The following is a 13,677-nucleotide window of genomic DNA, read 5'->3' on the forward strand; positions in this document are numbered from 1 at the left end:
ACCACTTGCCGACCGCGCATAGCCGAAAGACGGCTTCACCGCGGCCGGCCAGTTCTGAGTGGACGTCATATGACGTCCTCCCAGAACGCGCTCTCCTGCGCGCCCCAGGGGGCGCGCACCCGGCGATCTCCATGATCGCTGTGTCCTACGGACACAGCTGATCACGAGATGTGGTGAAAGGCCGATCCCACCGGCCTTTTACCACGTGATCAGCGGTGTCCAATGACACGCTGATCACAGGAAAATGCAAGTGCCGGTTCTCGGCTGCACTTTCCTCACGCTGTCAGATCGTGAGGAAAGTACTGCCGAGAACCGGCAGTTGTCACAGCGGGGATCGGCACCGATCATCAGGGCACTGATGATCAGTGCCCTGATGATTGGTGCCCAGCAGTGACCCCCGCAAGTTCCGATTAGCAGTGCGCCCACTAGCCCCGCCCACCCATTCCCAGCAGTGCCCCCACCTGTGCCCAGCAGTGCCCCCACCTGTGCCCAGCAGTGCAACCACCTGTGCCACTCTGCAGTGCCACCTACCTGTGCCCAGAAGTGCCACCTACATGTGCCCAGCAGTGCCACCCACCTGTGCCCACCCACCTGTGCCCACCAGTGCCACCCACCTGTGCCCACCTGTGCCCACCAGTGCCACCCACCTGTGCCCACCCACCAGTGCTGTCCACCAGTGCCACCTACCAGTGCCAACCACCAGTGCTGCCAGTCAGTGCCACCAGTCAGTGCCCAGGGGTTGTGCCAGTCAGTGCCGCCAGTCAGTGCCCAGAAGTGATGCCAGTCAGTGCCGTCTATCAGTACCCATCATCAGTGTCACCTATCAGTGCTGCATATCAGTGCCGCCTATCCGTGACCCCTAATTAGTGCTGTCTATCAGTGCCGCCTATCCGTGCCACCTCATTAGTACTGCCTATCAGTGCCCTTTAGTGCTGCCTATCAGTGTCCATCAGTGCCGCCTATCAGTGCCCATCAGTGCCGCCTCATCAACGCAAATCAGTGAAGGAGAAAAAATACCTGTTTGAAAAATTTTATAAAAGAAACAAATAAACTTTTTTTTTTTTTTCAAATTTTTTGCACATTTTTTAATTTATAGCGCAAAAAGTAAAGCGCCCAGTGGCGATTAAATACCACCAAAAGAAAGCTCTATTTGTGAGAAAAAAATGATCAAAATTTCATATGGGTACAATGTTGCATGACCGCGCAATTGTCAATCAAAGTGCGGCAGCGCTGAAAGCTGAAAATTGGCCTGGTAAGGAAGGGGGTATAAGTGCCTGGTAGGCAAGTGGTTAACATGGACCTGAGCTATCCCACCAGGAAGCTGTCACCTGGGACTGCCAATCACATGTGGCCGAGGCATTTCTTGCCCCGCAGCTGCAAGTATACTAGAGGCATGTACACACATGCCTCAGCCACTTATGGTTGTGGTCCACAGTTACAGCTTCAAACTAGAATTCAAGCACACCTGAGGTCAACCCTGCTAGTCTTAGAAGATTTAGAGTGAGATTTGGTGATATCCCCACTGTGCTGTTCACTGTTTTCCTTGTTGGAAGTGCTACCATGAAAAAGCAAAGTCCTGCCTCTACCAAGATGGCCACTTCCACAGACAGAGACAGTGCAGAAGAAGATATTGTATGTCAGTATTGGGAGAAAGATCAGCTACAGGGAGACCACAGGTAATATTGGTGGTTAGACCTAGGCCCCCTTCTTGTCCTATGTTGGGACAAGTGTCCAGATTTCAGTTCCTCTTCAATGAAAGGAAGAATCAAATGTCCAATAATCACAGTATTAAAGTGAATCCTACATAGCACAATACATTATGCCAACACAAATCAACTAACCTCTTCCAGGTCTGCGGGTCTCCGAGCCAGAAACAAAATACACAGCCATGGCAATAAAGCCAATCATGATTAAGTCAGCAATTATAAATCCGGAGATTGTCCCAGAATCCAGTTCTATGCAGTTCTGACACTCTAACAAAATATAAAGTAATAGTTGGTTTATGTACAGTATTTGTTTATTTCTTCATTTATTTTCATCAAGACAGGAAATATATATGGGAAAGAAGGCAATAAGTAACTTCATTATTATAATAACTATACAGTGCCTTGAAAAAGTATTCATACCCCTTGCAATTTTCCAAATTTTGTCATGTTACAACCAAAAACGTAAATGTATTTTATTGGGATTTTATGTGATAAACCAACACAAATAATTGTGAATTTACAAATAAATATCTGAAAAGTGTGGCATACATGTGTATTCAGCTCCTTTACTCTGATACCCCTAACTAAAATCTAGTGGAACCAATTGCCTTCAGAAGGCACCTAATTAGTAAATAGAGTCCATCTGTGTGTAATTTAATCTCAGTATAAATACAGCTGTTCTGTGAAGTCCTCAGAGGTTCGTTAGAGAACATTAGTGAGCAAACAGCATCATGAAGGACAAGGAACACACCAGAAAGGTCAGGGATAAAGATGTTGAGAAGTTTAAAGCAGGGTTAAAAACAAATATCCCAAGCTTTAAACATCTCATGGAGCACTGTTCAATCCATTATCTAAAATGGAAAGAGTATGCACAACTGCAAACCTACCAAGACATGGCCGTCCACCTAAACTGACAGGCCGGGCAAGTAGAGCATTAATCAAAGAAGCAGCCAAGAGGCCCATGGTAACACTGGAGGAGCTGCAGAGATCCCAGCTCAGGTGGGAGAATCTGTCCACAGGACAACTATTAGTCATGCACTCCACAAATCTGGCCTTTATGGAAGAGTGCCAAGAAGAAGCCATTGTTGAAAGAAAGCCATAAGAAGTCCTGTTTGCAGTTTGTGAGAAGCCATGTGGGGGACACAGCAAACTTGTGGAAGAAGGTGCTCTGGTCAGATGAGACCAAAATTTAACTTTTTGGCCTAAAAGCAAAATGTAATGTGTGGCAGAAAACTAACACTGCACATCACCCTGACCACACCAATGCTCAACGTGAAACATGGTGGTGACAGCTTCATATTGTGGGGATGCTTTTCTTCAGCAGGGACAAGGAAGCTGGTCAGAGTTGGTGGGAAGGTGGATGGAACCAAATACAGGGCAATATTAGAAGAAAACCAGTTAGAGTCTGCAAAAGACTTGAGACTGGGGGGGAGGTTCACCATCCAGCAGGACAACGGCCCTAAACATACAGCCAGAGCTACAATGGAATGGTTTAGATCAAAGCATATTTTGTGTTAGAATGGCCCAATCTAAGTCCAGACCTAAATCAAATTGAGAATCTGTGGCAAGACTTAAAAATTGCTGTTCACAGGCACTCTCCATCCAATCTGACAGAGCTTGAGCTATTTTGCAAAGAAGAATGGGCAAAAACATCACTTTCTAGATGTGCAAAGCTGGTAGAGACATCCCCTAAAAGACTTGTAGCTGTAATTGCAGCGAAAGGGCGTTCTACAAAGTATTGACTCGGGGGCTAAATAAAAATGCACACCACACTTTACAGACATTTATTTGTCAAAACTTTTGAAAACCATTTATCATTTTCCTTCCACTTCACAATTATGTGCCACTTTGTGTTGGTCTATCACATAAAATCCCAATAAAATACATTTGCATTTTTGGTTGTAACATGACAAAATGTGGAAAATTTCAAGGGGTATGAATACTTTTTCAAGGCACTGTAGGTAAATAAATCTGAATGCTCAGTATAATTATAGTATATGTCCAGTCAAAACTTTTTTTTGAGGAATATTTAGAACCCCTGTGGTGTTTTTACTGTTATCTGGGGGTTTACCCTTACTTCCTGTCCTAGAGACAGCGCTTTCACCAGCCAGGAAGTGATTGAAAATATCCAACAAAAATTAACCACTTCAGCTCAAGAAGATTTTACCCTCTTCATGACCAGGCCATTTTGTTTTGCTATTCAGCACTGTGCTAATTTAACTGATGATTCTGCGGTCACGCAATGCTATACTCAAACAAAATGTTTTTTTTTGTTCAATCAAATAGAGCTTTATTATAGTGGTATTTGATCATCACTGGGTTTTTTATTTTTTGTGATATAAATGACAAAAAATTAAAATTTTGAAACTCTTAATGTTTTACTTTTTAAATTTGAAAAAAATCTAATTTCTTCATAAGTTTTGGCGAAAATGTATTCTGCTACTAGTTTTCAATTTAAAAAAATCCCAATAAGTGCATACTGATTAGTTAGCGTGAAAGTTATAGCGTCTACAAACTATGGTATATACAGTTGTGTTCAAAATAATAGCAGTCAGACATCACTAACCTGATCAATCACTGTTTTGGGTAGAAATTATATTTCTACATGGCAAATAATTTACTAGCAGGTGTAGTGGAGTAATAGAAATCCAACAGACCCAACAGTCATGACATGCATGCTGCTGATTCTGTGTAATTGAATCTCTAATTGAAAGGGGCATGTTCAAAATAATAGCAGTGTGGAGTTCTATTAGTGAGGTCATTCATTCTTTGAAAAACAGGTGGCAATTATTGCCCTTATTTCAGGAAGGAAGGCAGCAAATGTTGTACATGCTGGTTACAGTGCATTTCTCTCTGAAATTCTGAGGAAAATGGGTCGTTCCAGACATTGTTCAGAAGAACAGTGTAGCTTGATTAAATAGTTGATTGGAGAGGGGAAAACATATAAAGAAGTGCAGAAAATGATAGGCTGCTCAGCTAAAATGATTGCAAATGCTTTAAAATGGTAACCAAAACCTGAAAGACGTGGAAGAAAGTGAAAAACTACCATTCGAATGGATAGAAGAATAGCCAAAATGGCAAGGACTCAGCCAACAATCAGCTCCAGGAAGATCAAAGAAGGTCTAAAGTTACCTGTGAGTACTGTTACAATTAGAAGACGCCTATGTGAAGCCAAGCTATCTGCAAGAAGCCCCCGCAAAGTCCCACTGTTGAAAAAAAAGATGTGCTGAAGAGGTTACAATTTGCCAAATCGCACATTGACTGGCCTAAAGAGAAATGGCGCAACATTTTGTGGACTGATGAAAGTAAGATTGTTCTTTTTGGGTCTAGTGGCTGGAGACAGTTTGTCAGATGACCCCCAAACACTGAATTCAAGCCACAGTATACTGTGAAGACAGTGAAGCATGGTTGCGCAAGCATCATGATATGGGGATGTTTCTCATACTACGGTGTTGGGCCTATTTATTGCATACCAGGGATCATGGATCAGTTTGAATACATCAGAATACTTGAAGAGGTCATGCTACCTTATGCTGAAGAGGAAATGCCCTTGAAATGGGTGTTCCAACAAGACAACGACCCCAAACACACCAGTAAACATGCAACATCTTGGTTCCAGACCAACAAGATTGACATTATGGAGTGGCCAGCCCAATCCCCGGATCTTAATCCAATAGAAAACTTGTGGGGTGACATCAAAAATGCAGTTTCTGAGGCAAAACCAAGAAATAGAGAAGAACTGTGGAATGTAGTCCAATCATCCTAGGCTGGAATACCTGTTCACAGGTGCCAGAAGTTGGTTGACTCCATGCAACACAGATGTACAGCAGTTCTCAGAAAAAGTGCTTATACAACTAAATATTAATTAAGTGATTCAAAGGAAAGCAAAATCTTCAAACATTTTTCAGTTCATATAGTGACTGTTTGAGTTTGTAAAGAAGAATACAAACACTGCTATTTCTTTGAACAGTCTAATATTCACTTTTCTTCATTTTTTTTAGAGGAACAACACAAATTTGATATATTTTTCTTCATGTTTTCATTTGGAATAGAATGTGTAGTGTTCCCAATGCATTTGTGTGTATGGAAATAAAAGCTATTAGAAGGATTTTGAGCTTTATTCACTTTTTTCAACACACTGCTATTATTTTGAACACAACTATATACTGGAATTTTTATTTTTAACTTTTTTTTATACAACTAATGGAGGCCATCATCACTTTATAATGGGACTGCGGTAGGCAATCTGACACTGATGCTGGGGGGAACTGATATCACCAGTGACACTAATACAGTGATCAGTGATAATACTATACACTGTCACTGTACTAATGACACTGGTTGGGAAGGGATTAACATCTAGGGCAATCAAGGGGTTAAATATGTGACAGTAGGCAGGTGAAATCACCTGGTTGCGTCCTGGATGGACGATATATTTGTCCGAGATTCAGGGTTTATGGGGATTTGTACCACTAGAGGGAAGTGCTGAGTCCTTCAGCACTGAGATAATGAGCCCAGCTGAAGGTAGTGGGCTCATTAACACTTGTATAAAGCTTCCCAGAGTGCTTAGGGAGTTGCTCCACCCTGGAACCAGATCTGTGCCTGAACTGTCTGGGGAGCTGACCTGTTATCTGTGTGCAGAGAGACCAAAGCCTGTGTGGCTAACCTCCCAGTACTAGCAACTAGGTATAGCAGCAGGCTGTACCTAGTGGGTAGCTAGGGAGAAGCTGTTGTTGCAGTAAGTAGCCAAGTTGGCCAGGATTTATTTTGATGTTTCTTTTTTGTTTATCATTTTTTCTGTAAATATTGTAAATAAATTGCACCTGTTTGTTTTCACCTCCACTATTGTTGTGCTGTGCCTATTTTTTTTGTGTTGTGCACCCATCCAGGGGGTCACACACACCCGCTGCCGAGCTAACCCTGTTACACTAAGTATGTGTAATGTGTGTAAATCGTACTGATTTTACTAAGATCTCTCAGTTTCTCATCCTTGCTTTGCAGAGATGAAAAACTGACAGATCACTCCCTCTGTACAGAGCTCTGTGTTGTTTACCAACAAGGAGCTCCAGCCTGTGATTGTGCCCAGATGTTTACTAACACAGAGCTTTGGGGTGCCGGCCGGGGGGGAATGCATGCACGTACCCAAAACCCAGAAGTAGGCAGCGACATACAGGTACGCTGCTTTGCCTACAATGGCTGCAGTATATTGCGGTCGCTAAGTGGTTAAAGAATATGTAAACCCTAACAATGAACTGGAACTTGGTCTGGTAAATGTACCAATAAGTGTTTTGTTCCACCTGTCCTGCCAGAAATCCAGAGCATTCTGTACTCTCTGCCTTTGCTGCATTGAAATCATGAACCAGAGGAAGCTACGAGTCCCTGTAGGGGAGGAGCAGTGATGTCACCACGCATCCGCACAGAGAAACGGCGAGTATTGACAGTGTGCGCAGGCACACCTACAAGGCTGATCTGACCGCTGTCTACAGCGTATTGTATATACAAAAGCGCACCTTTATCTTTTCACATGAGGATAAGATCAAGCAGCTTGCTGAGGAGGATATGATCAAGCAGCTTGCTGAGGAAGGAAAGGAATTCTTTATCACACTGACCCACGGTGCAGTCTATATTACACACTTTTATTCAATTTGCCACAGAGGAGAGCACATTGCAATATACTTTATATTACATTTATTGGAAGACTGGTACCACATGGCAGAAAAGTTTTTTTCTTATATAGTCTAAGATCACCACTGGAATATTAATCAAATACACAAAGTGCATGAATATATGGACTTTATTAACTGTAATTATTGATTTGAGTATATATATGCACACTTAAGGCATATTATTGTTTTCACAGATTTAGGTTATGTATTGATGTTGTATTACTGATTAGAGCGCGGTACCACATTATTTTTCTAAAAACCTGACAGACGTTTTAGTCCATTTCCATTTTGAAAAAAAAGACAACAAAAAATTTAATTTTGGCTGTAGTCGGGCTTAAGGCCCCTTTCAGATGGGATAGACCTATCAGCGGATCTGCCTGCTCAGTGGGGGATCTCTCCACTGATCCCCACTGAGCAGGCAGATGACAGGTCTGTGACTGCTGCTGCAGAGCAGACACAGACACAGCCTGCTGACTTCTTTGGGGCAGTCAGATGAAAATGGACCGCTTGTCCATTTCCACCCGACTTTCATCTGATCTGGTCCGCTCAGTGGGGAATGGTTGCCGGCAGGTGACAGCAGACACTTGTTTGCTGACACCCACCATTCCATACAGGGCTTTAGATGATCATCCATAGAAAAACTGACAGGAGGACCCAATCAGATGCAGTACTCTAACTGGTAATTGTGTGGTCATGCAACAATGTACCCAAACGAAATTTATATAATTTTTGTTAACACAAATAGAGCTTTCTTTTGGTGGTATTTGATCCCCTCTGTTTTTTTATTTCTTGCAATATAAATGAATCCCACTGACAGCTGAAAGAACCCGAGACTGAAGGTATTACATTTTTTACTGGATATGTTTTAAAGCAGAAAGTAAAAAAAGTGTTTTTTTTTTATTTCTGGTCTTTTTTAGAGCTGCACCACTACCAGTACTGGTATTGGTGCCGATAATAAGCATTGCATAAGTATTGGTACTCGTGCAAATGCTCTGATACCTTCAGGCTCGGGTTCTTTTAGCTGTCAGTGGGATTCCCCGCGCTGACAGCTGAAATGTAAAAAAAAAAGCTGTAAAAAAAAACCCCCAAAAAACTGGCACTTATTGTTTGTTAAAGAGCGGACGCTGTGTAAAAACCAAAGTAAAATCAGTCAGTATATGCAGTATAGCATGCTTGATATGCTCACTGTGGAACCTAAGGGGTTAATCCTCTGCATTGTGTAAAAAGGTTGTTTGATCCTTTCTTCTCTGCCCCTCCTCTTGTTGAAATTACTACCTGATACAGACTGAATCTGTAGTTACATGGACATGCTCAGTTTGGTGTGTATTGCTAGAGAGTTTTTTTTTCCTTGAGAGTGCATGTGATCAGCACAGGGCCAATCAGCACTGTCCAGACAGAGGGTCAAGTGTTTCACATCCTCCTAGAACAGAAAGAACTTCTCCTACAAGCTTTACCCAAGCTCTGCTGAAGTCACAAGACTGCTCTAACTGCTGATGAGAAAAGGTATTTAGCAGTTTATATTTACTAAAAAAATCACATTTCCATGTTCCGTGTACTGCGGGAGACCAGATATAGTGAATGCAGGGTCCTGGGTTTAGTATCACTTTAACAACTGATGACTTATTCAGATGTCAGTGGGGTTCTCCTGCTGACAACTGAAGTGTAAAGAAGTCCAAGTCCCAGAGCAGTCAAAAAAAAACCAAACAGTCTGACAATGTTTATCAACAACATTGTTCAGCCTAAAACAGAAAGATAAAAAGAAAAATTGTTTCATTTTGTATTTTTCTGTTTATTAATATCAAAGGGATGAACTTCAATCTGCAGATGAAGACAGTTAAAAGCAACCTGTCAAGTAAAGAAAAGTTTTTGTTTTGTTTTTTAATTAAATGTTCCTCTTTTTATCCCTTAATTTACTCTAATCAGCCCTAATTAACGCCTTATTCTCTTTCTATATTTAATTACTATTTTGTGCTGATTTTTTTGTTCATTTCTATTTTATAAACTATTACAAATTAAAACTTTTTTTGTTTTTGTTTGCTTTGTTTGTTCATATTTTTACATATTTCACATGTATTTAGATTCACATTGAAAAAAGCACAAAACTGAAAAAAATAAATTGATTTCATTAGTAAAAAACATTTCAATGCTTTGTACTAGAATCATAATTTTGGTGTCATGTTAAACAGGACAAATTACAGAATAAAATGCTCACTTCTTTTGTGCAGTAACACAATTTATTTTTAACACTGCTCAATTTCTAACACTGCTCAAAATAAAGAAAAATTGTGTTTTTTTTATTACTTAAACTTAATTGTCTAAGAATTGTGAAAAAATATAATTATTGCAAGACAATATTCAGAAAACCTTGTTTGTCTTTAAGAAAACAATGGATGTCTTACCTTTTGTATCTTAAGTAATGACAAAGTTATCACCGAATAAACAGGTCCATAGCAGAAGTGTAAAACTTTCTCTGGTCCATAAAGGGTGAACAGGTGTGAGAGAGGAAGTGGTTAAGGAGGAGGGGGCACCACTTCATTATCAACTGATCACTCATTTAGCTGTCAGTGGGGTTCCTCTGCTGACAGCTGAAGTGTAAACAAAAGAGTAGCTGGCAGGTATTGGTAATTAGTATCAGTGAGTAGCTGTAAATAATTTTTCCCGAGTCATCTTCTAGGACAGCTCACTTGAGAGATAGGGCTCCTCCCAGGAAACACCCGCTCCACCTTTTTTCCCCTTTTATAGGCGTCCTCTCTCCCATTGCCCCCAGTTTTAGTGTTTCCTCCGGCCAGGAAGGAGCTACGCCCATTTTTTGTTTTTATCTGGGCTCTCTGGCGGAGGTTTCAGGTAAGTCTTACCTGCTCCTGGGATCCCGGCAGCATGGCCAGGAGGCTCGGCTGCGGAGGTCTGGACGCTGCGATCGCGTCACTTCCGGGCGCCGGGTGTCGTCACTTCCGGCGCAGGAGCAGGGAACGGCCGCCGCCATCTTGGAAATGGGCGGCGGACCGTGGAAGGAACCCGTGCCACGGCCGCTTCTCCACCGGCGGCCGTGAGAGGGAGGTCGGCGAGGGGGGATCGCAGGGGGGGGGCGGAGCCCACCAGCCCCTGAAAAACCGCCGCACCGAGGCAGAGTCTGCGGCAGCATGGAGGCAGATCTGTCAGGAGCGGGGGAGGCCTGCAGTAAGATGGGCCCACAGGAGGAGGATAGAGGGGAGAAAGAAGCTCCTTGTGAGCAGAAAAAGAAGTGTGCCACTTGTAGGAAGAAGCTGGCGAGCTCCTGGAGGAAGCAGCTCTGCCAGGGGTGCATAGACAAGCTCATCAAGAAAGAGTCTGGATCTTTTTTTAAAGATTTCCTACAAAATATGACACAGGAAATGTCCAAGACATTTCAAAGCTTCAGGGAACAGAGGCCGGGGCCGGCCCAGGATGAGCCCCAACCGGGCACTTCTGGCACCCAAGGGGGGAAAAAGAGGAAGCTGGACAAGGTAGCGCCGGTAAGGGACTGGGAAGAGGCCGAACAGTCGGACACCTCAGACTCGGAGGAGGGTGAGATTGAGGCTCAGGGCCCAAAGGCAGACAGGTTCCTTTTTCAGGTGGAAGACACGGAGGACCTGTTAAAGGTGATCTATGAGACCCTGGATCTGGAGGAGGAACAGCAGGACCTCTCTCTCCACGACCAACTGTACGCAGGGCTACAGGCAAAAAGCAGCCGTACATTCCCAGTACACCCTGCCCTGTGGTCCACGATCAGGAGGGAATGGGAAGAGCCAGAGAGGAAAGCTTTCCTTCCCAAGAACCTCAAGAGACGTTTCCCCTTTAAGGAGGAAGATGCCTCGGTTTGGGAGACTTGCCCAAAGCCAGACGCCCCTCTCTCGAGGATCTCGAAGGACACGGATCTGTCCTTTGAAGACGGTGGGTCCCTAAAGGACCCAATGGATCGGAAAGCAGATGCTTTCCTGAAGAGGGCGTGGGAAGCATCCGCAGTAAATTTTAAGCCTGCAGTGGCAACAACCTGCGTGTCCAGAACCCTGGATGTGTGGTTGGGGCAGCTCCGTTCACATCTGGAACAAGGTACCCCGGGGGAGGAGATTCTGAAGTCCCTTCCGGTGCTGGAGAAAGCGGTAGCCTTCATCGCGGACGCATCAGCAGAGACCATCAGACTCTCTGCTAGATCTACAGCGCTCATAAACTCGGCGCGGAGGGCTATCTGGCTGAAATCTTGGCAGGGGGATCTGGCCTCCAAGTCTAAACTCTGTGGCCTGCCGTTTGAAGGAAAACTCCTTTTCGGCCCGGAGCTGAATTCAGTCCTGGAAAGGTCGGCAGACAGGAAAAAGAGCTTCCCGGTCCCCAGCAGGCAGATTGGACGGAAGGGGTTTCGCCCATCCAGGCGATACACGTCAAGGGAAGCTAGGTTCCAAACCCAGCGCCCAGGCTGGGGCGCGAGAAGAGGCAGGAACGAGCCGAGAGGCAGGGGAGGTTTCCTTTTCAACCCCAGCCAGAATAGACCCAAAACCCAGCAGAAGTGACTGGAGAGGCCAGGTGGGAGCGAGGCTGGGGCGCTTCCACGCACAATGGCTAGGGATAACCCAGAACACCTACATTCTGGAGGCCATCCACAGGGGGTACAGAATAGAGTTCACAAGGGCCCCCCCTCAGAGATTCTTTGCAACACCCCTGCCAAAGGACAGGGCCATGGCGGATGCGTTGGTGGACCTCCTACAAGATATGCTCAGTCAGAATGTTATCTGCCAGTTGAGAGAAGAGGAAAGGGGAAGTGGATTCTTCTCCCATTTCTTCCTAAGGAAAAAACCGTCAGGTGCTTACAGGATGATATTGAATCTGCGGAAGGTGAACGAGTTTGTGAGGCCCAGCAAATTCCGTATGGAGTCCATATACACGGTGAAGGATCTCCTTTCACCTGGGGTGTTCATGGCCTCGATAGATCTGCAAGATGCATACCTGCATGTCCCGATAAGAGAAGACTCCAGGAGATTCCTGAGGTTTGCGCTGGAAGGCGAAATGGGTCCGGTGCTATTTCAGTTCAACACACTCCCCTTCGGCCTGTCGTCGGCCCCGAGGATCTTCACCAAGATTCTAGCGGAGCCTTTAAGAGTTTTGAGACTGGAAGGGATAAACATCATCCCCTATTTGGACGACCTGCTTTTATTTGCGGGCACAGAAGGTGGCCTGAGAACGCACATCGAACGTACGATATCTTTTCTGGAAAGTTTGGGGTGGCTTATCAACAAGGAGAAGTCGCAGCTAACCCCCTCCAAGAGGATTACGTACTTGGGGTACGTCCTGGACTCCGCACAGGCCCGGTCATACCTCACATCAGAAAAAGCCCTCAACCTGCGGCAGGACACAAAGGCCCTCAGGAGGATGTCGACCTGCACGGTCAGGACCGCGATGAGAATAATCGGGCGGATGACAGCGGCAATACCAGGGGTGCAATGGGCGCAACTTCACTCCAGGGTTCTGCAAAATCACACCCTTTCCCACTGGGACGGCAGCCGAGCAGGTCTGAATTCCAGGATCCGCATCACGCAGGAAGTGAAGGAGTCGCTAAAGTGGTGGGGAAGCACTCTCACTTTGGAACGGGGAAGAAGTTGGAGGCTGGCCAGCCCAGTGCGGATCACCACGGATGCAAGCATGACTGGTTGGGGTGCCCATATGGAAGACGGCCTCGCCCAGGGCACGTGGGGTGCAGTGGACTCCAGCAGGTCGTCAAATTACAGGGAGCTGTTGGCAGTTTTCAAGGCACTTACGACCTTTCAGGAAAAGATAAGGGGGAGAGGTGTCCAGGTTCTCTCCGACAATACCACTGCAGTGGCATATTTGAACAGGCAGGGAGGCACAAGGTCCCCAAGGCTGATGGAGTTGGCCGGATCCCTCCTGAGCTGGGCGGAGGAAAACCTGGAGTTCATCACGGCAGTACATCTGAAAGGGGACCTGAACCAATTGGCGGATCAGCTGAGCCGAAGAGAGGTCAGCCAGACAGAATGGTGCCTCAGCCAGTCAGCGTTCGATCAGATTTGCGCCAGGTGGGGCTCCCCCTCTATCGATCTATTTGCCAACGGCCAGAACACAAAGCGGGAAAGGTACTTCTGCCTGCAGAGGGACCCCAAAAGCGAGGGGATAGATGCGCTAGCCCAGCAGTGGGAAGGAGACCTCCTTTATGCCTTCCCTCCATTCAGACTACTGCCGCAGGTGATACAGAAGATCCAGTTGTCTCAAACCACAGTTGTTCTGATCGCACCATTCTGGCCCAAGAGATCTTGGTTCTCCCGGTTGAAGGAGCTCAGTTT

The 13,677-nt window shown here is 45.1% G+C and overlaps 2 protein-coding genes across 2 annotated transcripts in view; one reads left to right on the forward strand and one right to left on the reverse strand.

The window, feature by feature from the left end:
- Positions 1–13,677, reverse strand: part of LOC149441460 (T-cell surface glycoprotein CD3 gamma chain-like) — a 63,485-nt gene that overhangs the window by 13,493 nt on the left and 36,315 nt on the right. The window contains exon 5 of the mRNA XM_089657317.1: positions 1,842–1,973. Coding sequence (XP_089513443.1) covers positions 1,842–1,973 — 132 coding nt within the window. The remainder of the gene's footprint in view (positions 1–1,841; positions 1,974–13,677) is intronic.
- LOC149441461 (uncharacterized) lies at positions 10,222–12,220 on the forward strand. Its single transcript, XM_089657316.1, has one exon. The coding sequence runs from the start codon at positions 10,513–10,515 to the stop codon at positions 11,893–11,895; it is 1,383 nt and encodes a 460-aa protein (XP_089513442.1). The 5' UTR covers positions 10,222–10,512; the 3' UTR covers positions 11,896–12,220.

This window comes from Staurois parvus, unplaced genomic scaffold (assembly GCF_062004578.1).
Source record: "Staurois parvus isolate SC_StPar_1 unplaced genomic scaffold, SC_StPar_1.0 ptg000981l, whole genome shotgun sequence".
NCBI lineage: Eukaryota > Metazoa > Chordata > Amphibia > Anura > Ranidae > Staurois > Staurois parvus.

Excerpts from the sequence above, each read along its gene's own strand:
- LOC149441461 (XM_089657316.1), top strand. The coding sequence starts at position 10,513 with ATGGAGGCAGATCTGTCAGGAGCGGGGGAGGCCTGCAGTAAGATGGGC.